At 41.2% G+C, this 15,615-nt stretch overlaps 1 protein-coding gene across 1 annotated transcript in view; it reads right to left on the reverse strand.

Annotated features, from left to right (window-relative positions):
• CHCHD6 (coiled-coil-helix-coiled-coil-helix domain containing 6) overlaps window positions 1–15,615 on the reverse strand; it is a 132,342-nt gene that overhangs the window by 111,756 nt on the left and 4,971 nt on the right. Inside the window, exons 2-4 of the mRNA XM_033926714.1 lie at window positions 14,088–14,241; window positions 12,912–12,987; window positions 8,293–8,437 (exon numbers count right to left, since the gene is read on the reverse strand). Coding sequence (XP_033782605.1) covers window positions 8,293–8,437; window positions 12,912–12,987; window positions 14,088–14,241 — 375 coding nt within the window. The remainder of the gene's footprint in view (window positions 1–8,292; window positions 8,438–12,911; window positions 12,988–14,087; window positions 14,242–15,615) is intronic.

A 15,615-nucleotide genomic window follows, 5' to 3' on the forward strand; every position in this document is an offset into this window, starting at 1 on the left:
CCGGTATTTCTTACCTGTGCTCTCCCAAAGCAGCAGCACTGTAAACAGGCTGCTTGCAGCCAGCCCCATGGGGCAGGGCCTTTCCTCTGCCGCATCAGAACTTTAAATTCAATTTAGGAAAATCAAAAATTGCTGCCGCAGGTGCAATTTTCAGAGAAAGAACAGCCCAGGAACCCCAAAACATAGCAATTTTAGGGGTGGTGGAACTTGGGCTAACTCCCAAACTGCCCAAAAATCACTTTTGAAACCCCCCCAAAAATCGCTGTGACAGGCTGTCAGCCCTGTACTTACTGTGCCATTCTGTGCTGAGAGCTGCAGTAAGGGAAGCTGAAACAGCTTACAGGGAGATTATCTGATTCAACAAGCCTTGCAAACTGGACTGCTGGTCTTCTGACTGCCCCTCCTCCCACTGCCGAGGACCTCCGCCACCCACAGAAGGCGCCGCGCATGCGACCTGGTGGAGGAACGCAGTCAGCTTTGATCCCAGGCACATCACCACGGAGTCATGCAGCCTACGCTCAAACCCACTAGCGGATGAACCTGGGGTGAGCCCCGACCTGAAATCAGGCTATCCAGGAGGTGCACTGCAAGGAAGCCAACCCCCTGGAAGCAGGCTTTATCCATAAAGTTTGTAATCTCCTGAAGCCAGAGCTTTCCCTGCCGGGAATCTCTGCAGCACGAGGACGTGAAACATGTAAAAATATTGAGTGGAAGAAAAATCAAACATGAGCAGAAAAGATTAGCTCCTAGAGTCTTCACTTGTAGAAAAGCAACTGGAAATCTGAGGGCAGTCCTGAGGTTAGAGGGGAGGGTCTGACATGGTTTGCATAATCCATTTGTCCAGGAATAGAGCGAAACTGTACAAATGGCTCATTCCCAGAGTGTCAGATCAATGTCTCTGACAGCAACTAGCCACATCCTCCAAACTCTTGCGTTCTTGTTCCACCACAATCTGTACACGTCATGACATCACAGATAAAAACCAGGGAAGTCAGAGTCTTTTTTACCAAGCGACAGAGCCTGCAGGCTTATTTGACCTGTCCCACAACAGAGCCAATGCCCCCAGTGTCCTTAGGACACATGATAGCCTTCAAACAGGGACTCGCCTGGGGGTCCCACTTTACCGAGACAAAAGCAGCAACCTTTGATTTGGATAAGGTTTTGCCAAAGGGACATTCAGACTCACTTTCAGGTCAAACATTTTCCTAGAAAAGTGTGTTTTCATGTGCAGGCCCCATGGAGTGGAACAAGTTGCCTTTGAATTTATGAAACTATTCAAGAAACATTTGTTTTGTTTTATGAAATATGGCGTAAAAAATTGAACTCATGCTGTGTAACTGAATTATGCCATTTGGTAATATGTTGGATTGGATGGGTCAGTTAATATGTGGTTTTAATTCCTTGTTGTGTATGTTTACTTTGTGATCCGCCTTGGACAAAGGTGGACTAGAAATAAACAAAACTAAATTTACACTAGAAAACCATTAGATGAAAAATTCCATACATTTGCACTTGAAATGTGGGGACGATGGAGGGCCAAAGGCACAAGATCTCAGGTCAGTTCCTCCACAGCTGTTTCAACAAACCTCCTTGGACATGGAATCACATTCAAGCCACAAAGAAATCAAGCAGTCCACAGAACATTGCACAAACATACAGACTGACGCTGAGCTACAAACAGTTTAATGCTGGCAAGTTAAGAATAATTCACTAGCAGCCCCTGTAGGAAGGTCACTTGGCAGAACTGAGCTCAGAAGACCAGGCTCCTGAAGAAACAAACATTTTTTAAAACGCCCCAAGAAGATACCGCCCTTTCTCTGCCAAAATTTCTCTTTCGTTACATAAAAAAATACAATTTTATTAATCACCTTCTTGAATCCAAAAGTTCCATCCAAGGAAATGCTCCACATAAAATTATTACAACACTTCTCCTGTCTCTCTGGCAATAAAAATCCACACAAAAAACAGCAGAGCAAAATCAAGGGAAAAAACAAAACAAAACTGGTTTATACCCCGATTCTGTGCCACCTACAGGAGCTGTGTACAGTCGTCATTTGTGAAATTCAGTCAGCAGTCCACAGGGCCACCGAGTTTCCATGAATCAACGAAGCTCTCAAACATGGCTAAACATCATTTATACTTCTGAAATACTTTTTACATACACCAAAAGATTAAAGCAAGGATGCACTATACCTACCATTACATGTATATTTCTCACAGCAGGCCACGCTCACAAGGACTTGATGGTCTAGAGGAGTTTTCAAATGCACAGAGCAGAGCTCAACTGGCAATAACTGTAAGCAAAGTGAATGACATCATAATGCAATACAGCTTCTCTCAGTGTGACATCGCCATCACAGCTGAGGCAGGCATATGCTGCTGGACTGTGCACAAAGGCATTTTGCTGCTGCCCCGTAGACACACTGCGAGGGAAAATTCAAAGTGCAAAAAGAAACAGCTGGAGGGAGCTCTAGAAAAACAATGGCACAAGCAGTGCATAACACTGCTGCCTGATTTGCCGATTCACTTTCTAAAAATAAAAAATCGGACTCACCGATTCAGTGATTCCTGGACTCCTGACATACCTCCAGGCCTCCTAAAGTCGCAGCTGCGGTGACTGGCACTGATAACGCGGCAAAAGGAAGCCCTGGTGGTGGTCACCGCCACTACTGCTGCTACCTTAGGAGGCCTGAAGGGGGGTGGGAGGGAGGGATAAAAACTGCTGCACAGGGGGATAGGAGGGATGGTAAACTGCTGCACATGGGGGGGGAGAGAGGCGAGAAGAGGAAGAAATGGTGGAGATGGGATGGAGGAAAGGGAGAGAGAGATGCAACAGAGGTAGACAGGGGTAAAAGGGAGACATGCATGGAGAAGAGAGAGAGAGGGAGAAATGTTGGGCATAGGGTAGAGGGCAGGGAGAGATGGTGCATGGGAAGAAAGAAATGGTGCACATGATAATGGAGGAGAGGAAAAGAGAGATGCTGCCTGGACGGGAATAGAGAGGTTTGACCCAGGGGGAGAAAGAGAAGCAAGAGGGAGAAAGAGGTGGTAGACAGTGGAAAGAAACATATAGCAGTGGAAGAGAAGGTACAGAGATGGAAGATGGATGGTGAGCATAGATTAAGAAGAAAACGTCAAATGTGCAGGAGACCCTGGTGAGCGAGTTAACAGAAGACAAACAGAAACCTTCAACTCTTAAGCCCCACTCACTGCTGTCAGATACATAGACCCTCTATAATCTCCCCAACCATGAAATGTCCTGTCTAAATTAGATTGTAAGCTCTTCTGAGCAGGGACCTCTATTGTATGTTAAAATGTACAGCGCTGCGTACACCTTTCAGTGCTATAAAAAATAATAAATAGTAGCAGTATGGCAACTGTTATGTTCTCCAGAAAAGCACCAACAGGTTTATAACTGAAAAGGGAAAGTGAAAGGGGATTGGATTTGATACGGTTACAATCAAAGCAGTTTACATATTATATACTGGTACCTATTTTGTACTGGGGGGGCGCAATGGAGTGACAAAGAGCTGCAGTGGGAATTGATCCCAGTTCCCTAGATTCTCAGACCACTGCACTAGCCATTAAGCTACTCTTCCCCAGGTTATTATTTCTGCTGTAAATGCTAATCCCACCTCTTGCTTTTCTGAAGCTCTCACTGGCTTTCCTCTTATTAATCAGGCTGAGTGTTTCAGAATGCATTACGGCACGATGACAATTTTTCTGTATTTTAAATCAGCAGGGCTGAATCTGACAGCCCCCTGAACAAAATGAATAGGTTTGTCACATTGCATATTTGAAATTGCATGCAAGGGACATAAGCTGAAATACAGCTTACATGCAGAGCAGGAGAACATGTAGGCCTAAGAAATGGTGCTCTGCACCTTTAGACAAAAATCTTGCAGTTTTCATGTGAACATACAGCAAATATGTCCTGGAGGGAGGCCTCTGGTCCAAAAAGTAACGAGTGGATGGAGAATATTGACGGTAGTTGATGTAATCTTCATTCGGCCCCCTGAGGGGCAGAAAAGGGAAAGGATTAGAGGAGAGCTTTCAGCCCCTGCTGTTTTGGGTGGGGATTGTCAGTTTGAAAGTGGCCCCCAGACAGAACCAGAGTGCCAAGCAAAGAGCCAAGAGGTAGTTAGATAGAAAGAGAGAGAGGTGGCCAAGACCCCTCTCCTGATAGCTTGATAGAAAAAGAGAGAGCTAACTTGATAGAGCAGAGAGCAGGCTTTTATACCTTGGAATCTTATTCTGAATAGAGAAAATATTGTATCTCCCAGTATCTTTCTGTTTAGAATTTGTAAACTGTTTGAGACAATGGTTAATTTAATAGACAAAGGAGGGTGAGAAAACCTGCAAGCATGGTGATGGGATTAAGTCTCTGGCTTGATCTGTGCACCATTGTCCTAAGCACCCTCTTAATCAGACATTAACACCTTTTAGCTAGCCATGATTCAAGCAGGGCTACTTGAAACTTAAAATATATCAATCAGGGCTACTTAAAACAGTTTCCCTGCACTAAGGGTCTATCTGCCTTCCCATGCCAGGGTCAGATTGATATAATCTCCCAGAGGCCTCTAGGCTGACAGGGATTACTCATATGGGGACGTGGGGGTGTCTGGTAGTGGTATGGGGCAACTTCTAGGTTTTTATTGTGCCCTAGGTAGCACAGTTGTTATATTTGTGCAATACCCTCGAAAACCTCTGTATTGTTGGTCTGCTTAGAGAAAAAGAAAGTTTAACAAAAAAAGGGAATGCTAGCCACTAGATCTTTTTAACCTGTTCTCGCATACAAAAAACTTCCTTTTGGAAGCATGTTATTACAGGCTACCCCCAAATTCCCTTTTATCTCCTGAGGGGGTAAATCAAGGGTGGCAAGGACGCTGTCCAGCACCGACTCTCAGATGAGAAGCTGAGCAGATTCCAAGCCCTGTGGGAATACGGTGGCTGCCTGCTCTATTGTGATTTATATCGCTACTAACAATGCAAGGCAGTTCATCAGCGACTGATTATCATGCATTAGTTTTCTTTCAGGTCTGAATAATAATCAACTGGACTGATTAAAGTTTTACGCTGCTGATCAATACGAATATGCTGAAATTGTAACAAGATCAATACCATCTTTCACCATTACTGTTAGAAAGAAAAGAGTCATCCCTCTGTAGCATAATGCTATTCCCTGCTCTCTTTATTTTCCATCAGTGCTAATGTGCTTATTATCCCTGGTGCTATGTGATCAGAAGCCAAAATGAAATTGGTTTAATATTCAGCAAATGGTCTTTATTTGCTAATGTGTGGGTTAACCTTCCCACACTGGGAATAGCTGTAAATATTTTTTTATACAGATTTATAGCTGGATTTTTCAAGATATATATATATATATATATATATATATATTTATCTATCTCTTGATTAGGAAAAACAGACACTTTGAACAAAATTAATCCTAAGAAATAACAAACCTTCAAAGACCTAAATCAAGGGGGAAATAGGTCAAGATCTTATGATAACTATAAATTTAAAGAGGTGTAAAGGGGAAGGCCAATGCTGTCTCTGGGATCCATCAGTCTGCCCCAAAATGGCTATTCTCATGTTCAATACAATAGGACAGCTGTAACAATTTTGTCCTCAGTGACAGAAGCAGTCAGTTCAGGCCTAAAAGTCAAAGTGCAGAGGACAGACTTAAAGATCTCAATATGGTGAGAGGAGATTTAATAGAGACGTTTAAATACTTAGGTAGGCGGCAAGACTCTTGCAATTGAAAGGAAACTCTGCAATCAGGGGGCAAAGGTTGAAGGTGAAAGGGGACAGACTCAAAAAATGGAAAGGGAGGTGAATGCATGGAACAGTCTCCCGGTGGAGGAGATGAAGTGTATCTGAATTTAAGAAATTCAATCTCTAAGGGAGAGGAGGCCATTAACCACATGTGGCCACAGCCACTGTTGGCCGCAATGATACTCTAGTTTAGAACATTGTTACACTGTCTGGACACATTCCTGATTAGCCAAAGCCACTGTTGGCCGTAATTTTATCTTTCTTTTGGGAAAAATACATTCTACTTTGCAACATTGTTACATTAGTACAATACTTTGGATGCAATTCCGTTCTGACGAATACACGTTAAAGTAAATCAAATCACAACATTTTAATGTTGCGCCCAAAAAGCTCCAAATGGTAGTATAGAGGTTTTTGAGGCACACGTCATTACGCTGTACATTCAGATCTTTTTATTCAGAGGCTTCCAGCAGCTTGTTTTTGCCGCGCAGATTGCTAATGGTGGCATTTTTTCCACAACGATATTTCTTGCCTTTATTTGTAATTGGGAGCTTTTTGGGGCGCAACCGTAGTAAGTGGCGTTTATTCTTTATCACTTAACAAAGGTTTGCTTTTCTTTTTTACCACTTTTCTATATATTCGTTGGCCTTGTATGTGACTCGGCAATGGCATCTTTTGGCTTTGGCTTTTATCATGGACTCTATGAATTTTGATTCGTGTCTTTTGGTGATGGTATCACTAATGGATTATTTAGCATAGTGTTGATTGAACATCCTTTGGCCATGTTTTAATTCTGCTATTCCATGTTTCACCTATTTAGTATTGTGTTGTGTTTTATCTACTTTTGTGAGGTTAAAGTATACATCGGATTTCAATCTGGTTACTTTCACACAATCCTTTGAGGTATGTTGAGTTTGTTACATTTCCTCAGTATAAACTCCCTTGGCCAATGCAATTATCAGGGCAAGATATTTTACTGAACATGTTTTACTTATTATACATTCTAATATATATTTTATTTTTTTTTACATTTTATCTATCTATCTATCTTCCCAAGCACAGCAATACATCATATCAAAACCTAAAACCACAGTAAAATGGTTTCTAAGGAAACTATGACCAAATATGTATACAAAACATAATTCTATGTTTATTCTATAGATATTCCATACATTTTCTAGAGGAGAGATATCACTTTTCCATCTGTTAAAGGCTGTAAATTTAAGAGATATCATCAACGTCTTCTATCCTATCAAATGGCATCTTGGGACAAGGATCTGAATCATTTAATTATGTCCTCTAGCACTTACCATCCATTCAGGTGACATTTAAAAACATATTTGTTTACTAGATCCATCTTCTGTAAACCGCATAGAACTTAATAGTATTGCGGTAGAAAAGTGAATTTTATGTTATGTTTTTTATGCAATAGCAGTGGGAGGTCACTGTAAATGAGGGCCACAAAAATAGACAGCAGGATCCGTGTGTTGGAGACGACTGTGCTACCTGCTTTTTACATCTTATCTGCAGAGCAGAGAGTAATGAGGTTGGTGTCTCATTGCTCACTCCTACTAAATGAAGGCTATATTTTTGCTGTTTTGATACAGGTTTTAAACTAAATTACGAATCGCTACTGGAAAGAAACGTGATTTTCACTACAGAGATGGTTTAGGGTAAAAGACCAGAGAGCCATTGAGTCTAGTCTTCCTCTGATCCCCCAGGATAATCCAGATTCATCCATAGCTAATTCAGCAGCAGTGATCCTAAAAATGGCATTTGGCTGAAAAGCGCTAGGCACACCTGCTAATACCTATTTTTCTGAAAAACCTGTCCAGTCTACTTTAGGAACTGATTTAAGTATTGTAGCCATGACTGTTTCTGCCAGCAAAAGGCCCCAGAATGACCCCTCTGAACCTTTTTTTGCCTGTTGCTCCTGGAATCATTTCTCTCATTTCCAGGACTCCATGAAACAAGCGTACGCTGGCAAAACATTTCTGCAGTGCCGCCTTTCTGTACCCTGCAGCACATTTGGACTAGAGATGCTAACATCAAACCAAATTTTGGCTATCTCCAAGGGATAACAGTGTACCTTATGGATAGGGTGGATGTTTCCAGGTGCTTCTAACATTTAAATGTAGATTAACGGTAGATAAAATCTATGGGCTCCTTTTACTAAGCTGGCATTAGTTCTAGCCGCTCACGCTAAAATGCTGCGTGAGCTAAAAACGCTAACGCAGCTTAGGAAAGAGATATTTGTGCTGCTGGGGAATCATCAACACAGAGTGCTGAGTAAGTACTAGAGCAGGGGTAGGGAACTCTGGTCCTCGAGAGCCGTATTCCAGTTGGGTTTTCAGGATTTCCCCAATGAATATGCACGAGATCTATTTGCATGCACTGCTTTCAAAGCATATTCATTGGGGAAATGCTGGAATACGGCTCTCGAGGACTATCAGTGTTTATCAGGCCAAGCCTTTAGTCTTGCAGGTTTTTATTTTGCTGTATGTCTGAACTCACCAGCTGGGCAGCTCTTTGTCTTTCCTCATTGGCATAGGCCCTCTCCCACAGAATACTCGAATTCAGTTTCTCCTCGGTGGCCTCACGTTCTCTCTTTGCAATCTGGGCAAGTTCATCCTGGATGATTGCCTGCTCCTGCTCGTACCTGCAGCAGCAGTAAGAAGATAGAAACTTAGGGGCAAATTCTGTAAAGGACACCTAAAAAGTTAGTTGCCATTTAGATGTCCAGAAGCTGAGCACAATTCTCCTATGCATAGACGCACAATAGAGAATCGCACTCGGCAGCGGCCAGAGAATTTAAGCACATCAAGAATCAACCAATTAGCATCTATCCTGCCTCTTGTTAAAGTTCGTTTGATAGGCCCCTTGATGGAAGTACTTCCCATATAAAGGTAATGGTCCAACCAGGGGACAGCAACCCAGTTTGAATCTACAATCGGTTGGGGGGATTGGATGTTATAATATCTAGGGTATGTCCTTTTTCACGTGTGGGACCAGATGATTTTAGGTCTAGTTGGTTGTCAATGAAAAATATTTTAAAATTGAGGATGTTTGTATTGTGTAGAGATTCTGGCAGTATATTTAAGTCTCCAACACTATTGCATTAGCAAGTGAGGTTTGATATGAGTTGTTGTAGTTTTGAGATATTATGTGATGATGGTCTGGGGGGGTGGGGGTAATAGATGAGGTCATATATTCTAACTGCAATTTTAAAAAAGTTCCTATAGACTAGAGCAGTGGTCTCAAATTCACGGCCCGGGGCCCACATGTGGCCCAACAGATACTATTATAGCTAAGAAAAAAACAAACAAACAAATTTTTAGATTGAATCACATTGGGCAGACTGGATGGACCATTTGGGTATTTATCTGCCGTCATCTACTATGTACTATGTATTTTGAGGCCCTCAGTATGTTTATCAAAATCACAAAAGTAAAATAAAACAGTTTCTCAATCATATGTCTCTTTAGTTATAAATTATAATATTATTAAGACTTAGTCAAGAGGAAAGATTAACTATAAAGAGTTTTACCGCATGCAAAATTGTCATTTCTTTAATAAGACATTAATTCTTTTTTCTGAGGCCTTCCGAGTACCTACAAATCCCAAATGTGGCCCTGCAAAGGGTTGGAGTTGGAGACCACCAATCGCCACTTTGATTGTAACCAAAGGAAGGCAGTATATGAAATTCCATCCCTTTCCTTTGGACATGCAACATGTAGCTAGCCCTTCCTCCTCTAGAACCGTGAGCACTCAGTACTTCTTCAGAGTTTCAATACGTCACTAATCCATATAGATGGAAGCACTGGCAGCAAGAGCTGTCTCCATTTCTATGCTTTTTTCCCTATTCTCAAGCAGCAACGCAATTTGTATAGCCACACCCCTGCGAGGAAACCACACTTGGACCCCTAAGGAAGACTTTCAGGTCAAAACACGGCCCGTGTTGGGTCTTCTATATCAAGTTGTGGATGTTGTATTGACTCTTCCATTCCAATAAAAAGTCTACATCAGCAACATCAGTCTCCACAGTTAAGAACATAAGACTAGCCCTTACTGGGTCAGACCATCAAGCCCAGTAGCCCATTCTCAAGGTGGCCAATCTAGGTCACTAGTACCTGGCCAAAACTCAAGGAGTAGCAATAAACTTTTATTTATATTGACTGGAGTTGCCATTCAACAGATTACATTCAATTGGAAAAATCATAGCAGATTAAATTACAGTTTCTGGTGGAATTCTGTGTGTCATATATATAAAATGGAGCGCACAATAGCAACACAAAGAGGATATTTTGGTAAATTTCAGAAGATTTAGGGACCATTAACAGATTTTTGTAATGAGTAACAACATTTTCCCAAAGTAAGATATTTGACATGGAGGGGTGTGGGTGGGTAATAAATATTAAATCCTATAATGTATAAGAGTATTTAACTGTTTTTGATGTATTGGGAATGGAACTTTTGTAAGGGGAGGGAGGGTTTTCTAACTTGATATCAATTGTTTGGATACTAGGAATAGTTCATAATATTCAAAATATTATAGAATATAGGTATTGGCTGAAAAGTTATATTTTTAATGATATATGAAAGTTAATCAAGTTCGAATGATTTTTCTTATACGCTTGTTGTAATATGTAAAAATGAATAAAAGAATTTAAAAAAAAATTTCCATGCTACCAATCCAAGGCAAGCAGAAGCTTCCCCCCATGTCTTTCTCAATAACAGACTATGGACTTTTCCTTCAGGAATTTGTCCAAACCTTTCTTAAAACCAGCTACGCTATCCGCTCTTACCACATGTTCCAGAGCTTAACTATTCTCTGAGCGAAAAAATATTTCCTCCTATTGGTTTTAAAAGTATTTCCCCCCTAGTCTTTGTCATTTTTGATGGAGGGAAATATCGATCCCGTTCTACTCCACTCAGGATTTTGTAGACTTCAGTCATATCTCCCCTCAGCCGTTTTAATCTCTCTCTGTGGAGCCTCAGGGTCAATTTCTTTGGTTGGTTCCATTTCTATGCTGCCATAGGATTTTGGTGCAATCCTTTGAAGAAGTCAGCCAGACCATCACACTTTGTATAGCTATGAAAATCCAGACGTAGGAAATACGACATTCGGGTCCTTATCTGCCGTCATTTACTATGTTACTATGTTTTTAATGTGTAGCAGCAGGTTCATTATGGATGACAGACAAGTAAAACGTGATTTTAACAAGACAAAGGTTCTTTGATCAGAAGACCATTCACCCAGCCCTCTTTCTCTGTCTGCAGTATTATAGTATAAGTCACAATAATGTACAAACTCCATAATTTTGATATTGTTTTAGGTCCTTCTGAGAAACTTGATAGGTAAATTGTTAAGTTGCCAAGAAAGCTTTCACAAAATTGAGACTGGGAGAACAAATTACATCCATATCTAGACAGCAACGATCTAAAGATGACATATTTGGATTATTATAATTCCCTATTCATTGGTTTCCTGAATACACTGAATTTGAAAACTGCACTTAGTCCAAAACTCTTGTCAGAATGAAAGTTGGGTGGAGGAGGGAAGACTTATATGTTCTTTGACTTAAATATTAGCAGAATTAAAAAAATAAATAAATAAGATATTAGCAGAGACCACTGCTCTAAGGCATACAAGCTCTGTAGACACCACCTATAACAAAATATTGAAAATTAAATCTGAGCTTTCATATTAAACAAGTCAATCATGCTGATCTAGGTCTCAGCAGGATATTTAAAAGCAATTTTATGTACACAATCCAGATAAATGGCTTCTCCGCCAATATTTATTTTAAAAATCTGTATTCCGCACTATCAACATTTCCAGGCGGATTCCAACAATACGTAAGTTAAAACAGAAAAATACATAAAACCTTATTCATCTATACATAAAATCTGCCTTCAGTTTATCCATCCATTTATCCCAATGACTCTGTACTACCCATCTTGTCCCCGCTATACTCTGCAAATGCACTGTACTATATGAATAGCATTATATAGCATCCTATCTATGTAATTTGAGTACAGGCAGTCCCCGGGTTAAGACTCATACTTACGAAATGGGGTCCTGCTTCTCCCTTCCTATCCCAACACAACCCCTCATCCTCCCTCCCTGTTCCAAAGCACCCGTCTTCCTCCCTTCTGTATCCCAAAGAGCCCCTCGTCGTCTGTCCCTCTCTCCGTTTTGTGTCTCAAATTCGTGCCTGCTTCCCTCCCTCCTACAGGTGTTTTCCTCCTCTGGCCAGTGCCTTCCTCCCACCTGCACTTCTCTTCACAAAGCCACGAGCTGCGGCTCCTGCTGACCCAGAATCCTTCCGTCTGGCATCAGAGGGAAGGCTTCCGGGTCATTCGCGAGCCACGTGTAGGAACCGCGGCTGCGGCTTTGTGAAAGTGCATCTGGGAGGAAGGAGCTAGTATGTTTTAATTTCTTTAATTTTAAAATATTTGAAATCTTAAATAAATTACTGTAATTTCCTAGCAGATGACAGTAAGGAGAAATTAGGTTCCTAACTGCTAATTTACTTTCTTTCTATAAATCCATGTGAAACACTTGTATTCTACCTTCCCATTTTAAAAAAACCCAAAATTTAACAAATGAAAACCCATTAAAAAAATAAATAAATAAATAACTCCTCCCTCCATATTTGCAGGGGTTAGGTGCAAAGCCTGGCCGTGAATAAGAAAATTCACAAATAACTTTAGGGCCGATTCTGATCCCCCCTCCTACCCGGACCTCCCCACTTACTTTTTAAAGTCTGGTGGTCTAGCAGTGAAGCGGGGCAGGAGCAATCTTCCTAAGCTCCTGCTCCGTGCAGAGGCAGAAACAAAAATAGTTGCCACAAGACCATGGGCACTCACGGCAGCCATTTTTGTTTGTGGCTCTGCATGGGGCAGGAGATCACTCCTGACCCGCTTCACTGCTAGACCACCAGGCTTTAAAAAGTGGAGAGATCTGGGAGGCAGGGTGGGTCAGTGAGATGAAACCCAAAGTCACATGTGCCGAACCTGTGAATACGGAGGAGGATCTGTACTGTTCCTCACTAAGCTCCAGCATTACCATCTTTTTTCCTATAAAAATTTTGCAGATCACTTGATTAATTTGATAACCACTTTCTTACCGCCTGTAAAGATCATCTTCATTCACTGTACGTTTACGGCCAGAGCTGTCCGCTGTTGGCTGATGGGCCCGAGGTCCTGAAAGAAAAGATCATACAGGGTCAAATCTCAATATCATAAGAACATAAGAATAGCCTTTACTGGGTCAGTCTAATGGTCAATCCAGCCTATCCAGTCAGGTCACCAGCACCTGTTAAAAACCCAAATAGTAGCAACATTCCAAGCTAACGATCCAGGACAAGAAGTGGCTTCCCCTATGTCTGTCTCAATAACAGACTATAAGTTTCAAGTTTATTAAAAATTTGTTGTACATGCAATGTCAAATACTTCAATGTGTATGACAGTTTAAAATTAGGAGACAAACAATTTTATACAAATAAACGTAAAATGTATACATACAAATAATTACCAGTACAAAAGGAAATGAGGGTAAACTACAATCTTTAAAGAAAACAGAGATACATTTAGGGAAAAAAACATCTGGATGTTTCCTCCAGAAATTTGTCCAAACCTCCATTGCACATCTCCGAGCAGCAGAAAAGGGGGAATGATCAAGATAATGGTCTCCTTGCCCATGGTGAATTTTGTAAGCTAATTTAGAAAGAACTTCAGTTGTCTTATAGAACTATTATAAGGCTAACATTATTGCTTTTCATTTAATTTATACTAGAACTCATTTGAATGAAATACATAACATGACCGTGTGGCTCATTTTCAAAGCGCAATAGGTTTCTCTGGTGCTTTGAAAATGAGCCTCCAAGTGGGCACAAAAGAAATGGTAGAAAATTACTATAGTATTTCAGAAATTTTGCATCAAACCGTCTTTGAGCTGCTACAGGGAGCTGCAAGCATTTCTTAAGTGTAAGAGTGCACTTTTCTCCACCCATATCCAGGTTTTCAGTCAAACCTGAATTCGGTGACACTTTTAAATAGTAAGAGACACCAATGACATCACCTACATTACAACAGAAATGCCATTATAGCAGACTCTCAGACGAAGGAGATGAATCAGAAAAGCGCAATAACCCAAGCAAATTCTCCGATCCAATAATAAGCAAACAAACCAAAACTGCAGAATTGTACACGGTGCAGGCAAATTTTATTTTGACAAATAAATCTTAACTAAAAACCTTTTACCAGACGGGGGACCCAATAATAAGCAAGCCACATCACATTACCTGCAGTTGGCGGTACAGATTTGCCTGAAGCTGGGTGAGCAGTAGGTTCTGTATTCCGTGGTGGTGGAGATACAGTAGTGGAAGTGATCGTACTGCTTGGTTCTCCTGCAGCATGGGAGGACTCCTTCATTCGACTAACCACCTCTTCTGACAGCTGCATTAGGTGGTCAGAAAAATTGGGACCAAATTAGTTTTTTGGAAACAGACATTTTATAAACAGGGAAGAGATCCAGCATATTGACACTCAATTTAATCAGTTAAAACATAGGGTCCATAACTCAATAGATCGCACATCTGGCTATGGACTAGTGCGCGATAGCAGTAAAGTAGGAAAACTAGCACACCTCCTCAGCATAAAACTAGCTTTACAGCACGTGCAATAATTTACTGATAAATCCATAGAAAGCCTCTATGGTTTGTTTGCCTCCCCCTCAATCTTTATTTAAATAATACATCGTTCACATCATCAGTTTCATCCAAGAGTATACTCCTCCCTCCGAATTCACAGGTTTAGTACCCGCAAATTCGGTCATTCAAAGTTTTTTGCCCTGGACCTCCACCTAGTTTTTAAAGGCTGAATCGCTGCGTCCCGGACCTCCCCAAACCTTACCTGGTGGCTAGCTGTGACATAGGGCAGAAGTGATCTTCCTACCCTCCTGCCCCATGCAGAGCCATCATCAAAAATGGCTACCATGAGGTCCTGTGGTCTCATGAGACTACAACAGGAACTCACGGCAATCATTTTGATGATGGCTCTGCACTGGGCAGGAGCGTAAGAAGATCGCTTCTGCCCCACGTCAATGATAGACCACCAGATAAGGTCCAGGGAGGTCTGGGATGCAGGAGGGAGGCGGGGTGGATCAAAGTCGGCCCTAAAAGTTATCCGTGATTTTCCATATTCACAGGCAGGCTCTACCCCCTAACCCTTGCAGATTCAGAGGGAGAAGTGTCCATAGAGTGCAAGACCCAAATAGATAACCAGTACAATTCAGACCTTAGCCTACAATGCAGTCACATGGCTATGTTAGCTCAGAGCTATTCAAAACAAGTGATGTCAAGAGATGATAAAAAACATTACAGATTCTCTGGATTTACTGGAAATTTCACACTGAAATAGAGATGGAGCCCCCTGTAATCTGCCAGCAAATTAGAAGTTTCTGTATCGGTCTCAAATACTTGTTCAAAAGATGCATTACAAAAATTGCACTCCGACTCTGTACAGCATCGACAAGGGTTAAATATAAAGTAATGCCTCCACCTCCATAATTTGCCAACAGATGAATCCCTGGAAATAAGAGTGGTTCCGTAGGATTGGAGAAGAGTTGATGTAGTTCCTCTTCACAAAAGTGGTCACAGAGACAAAGTGGGAAACTACAGGCCTATAAGCCTTACTTTGGTTATTGGAAAAATAATAGAAGCATTATTGAAGGACAGGATAGTGAAATTCCTAGAATCCAATGGATTACAAGATCCAAGACAACATGGCTTTACTAAAGGTAAATCGTGCCAAATTAATCTAATTGAATTC

This window comes from Geotrypetes seraphini, chromosome 17 (assembly GCF_902459505.1).
Source record: "Geotrypetes seraphini chromosome 17, aGeoSer1.1, whole genome shotgun sequence".
Taxonomy (NCBI): domain Eukaryota; kingdom Metazoa; phylum Chordata; class Amphibia; order Gymnophiona; family Dermophiidae; genus Geotrypetes; species Geotrypetes seraphini.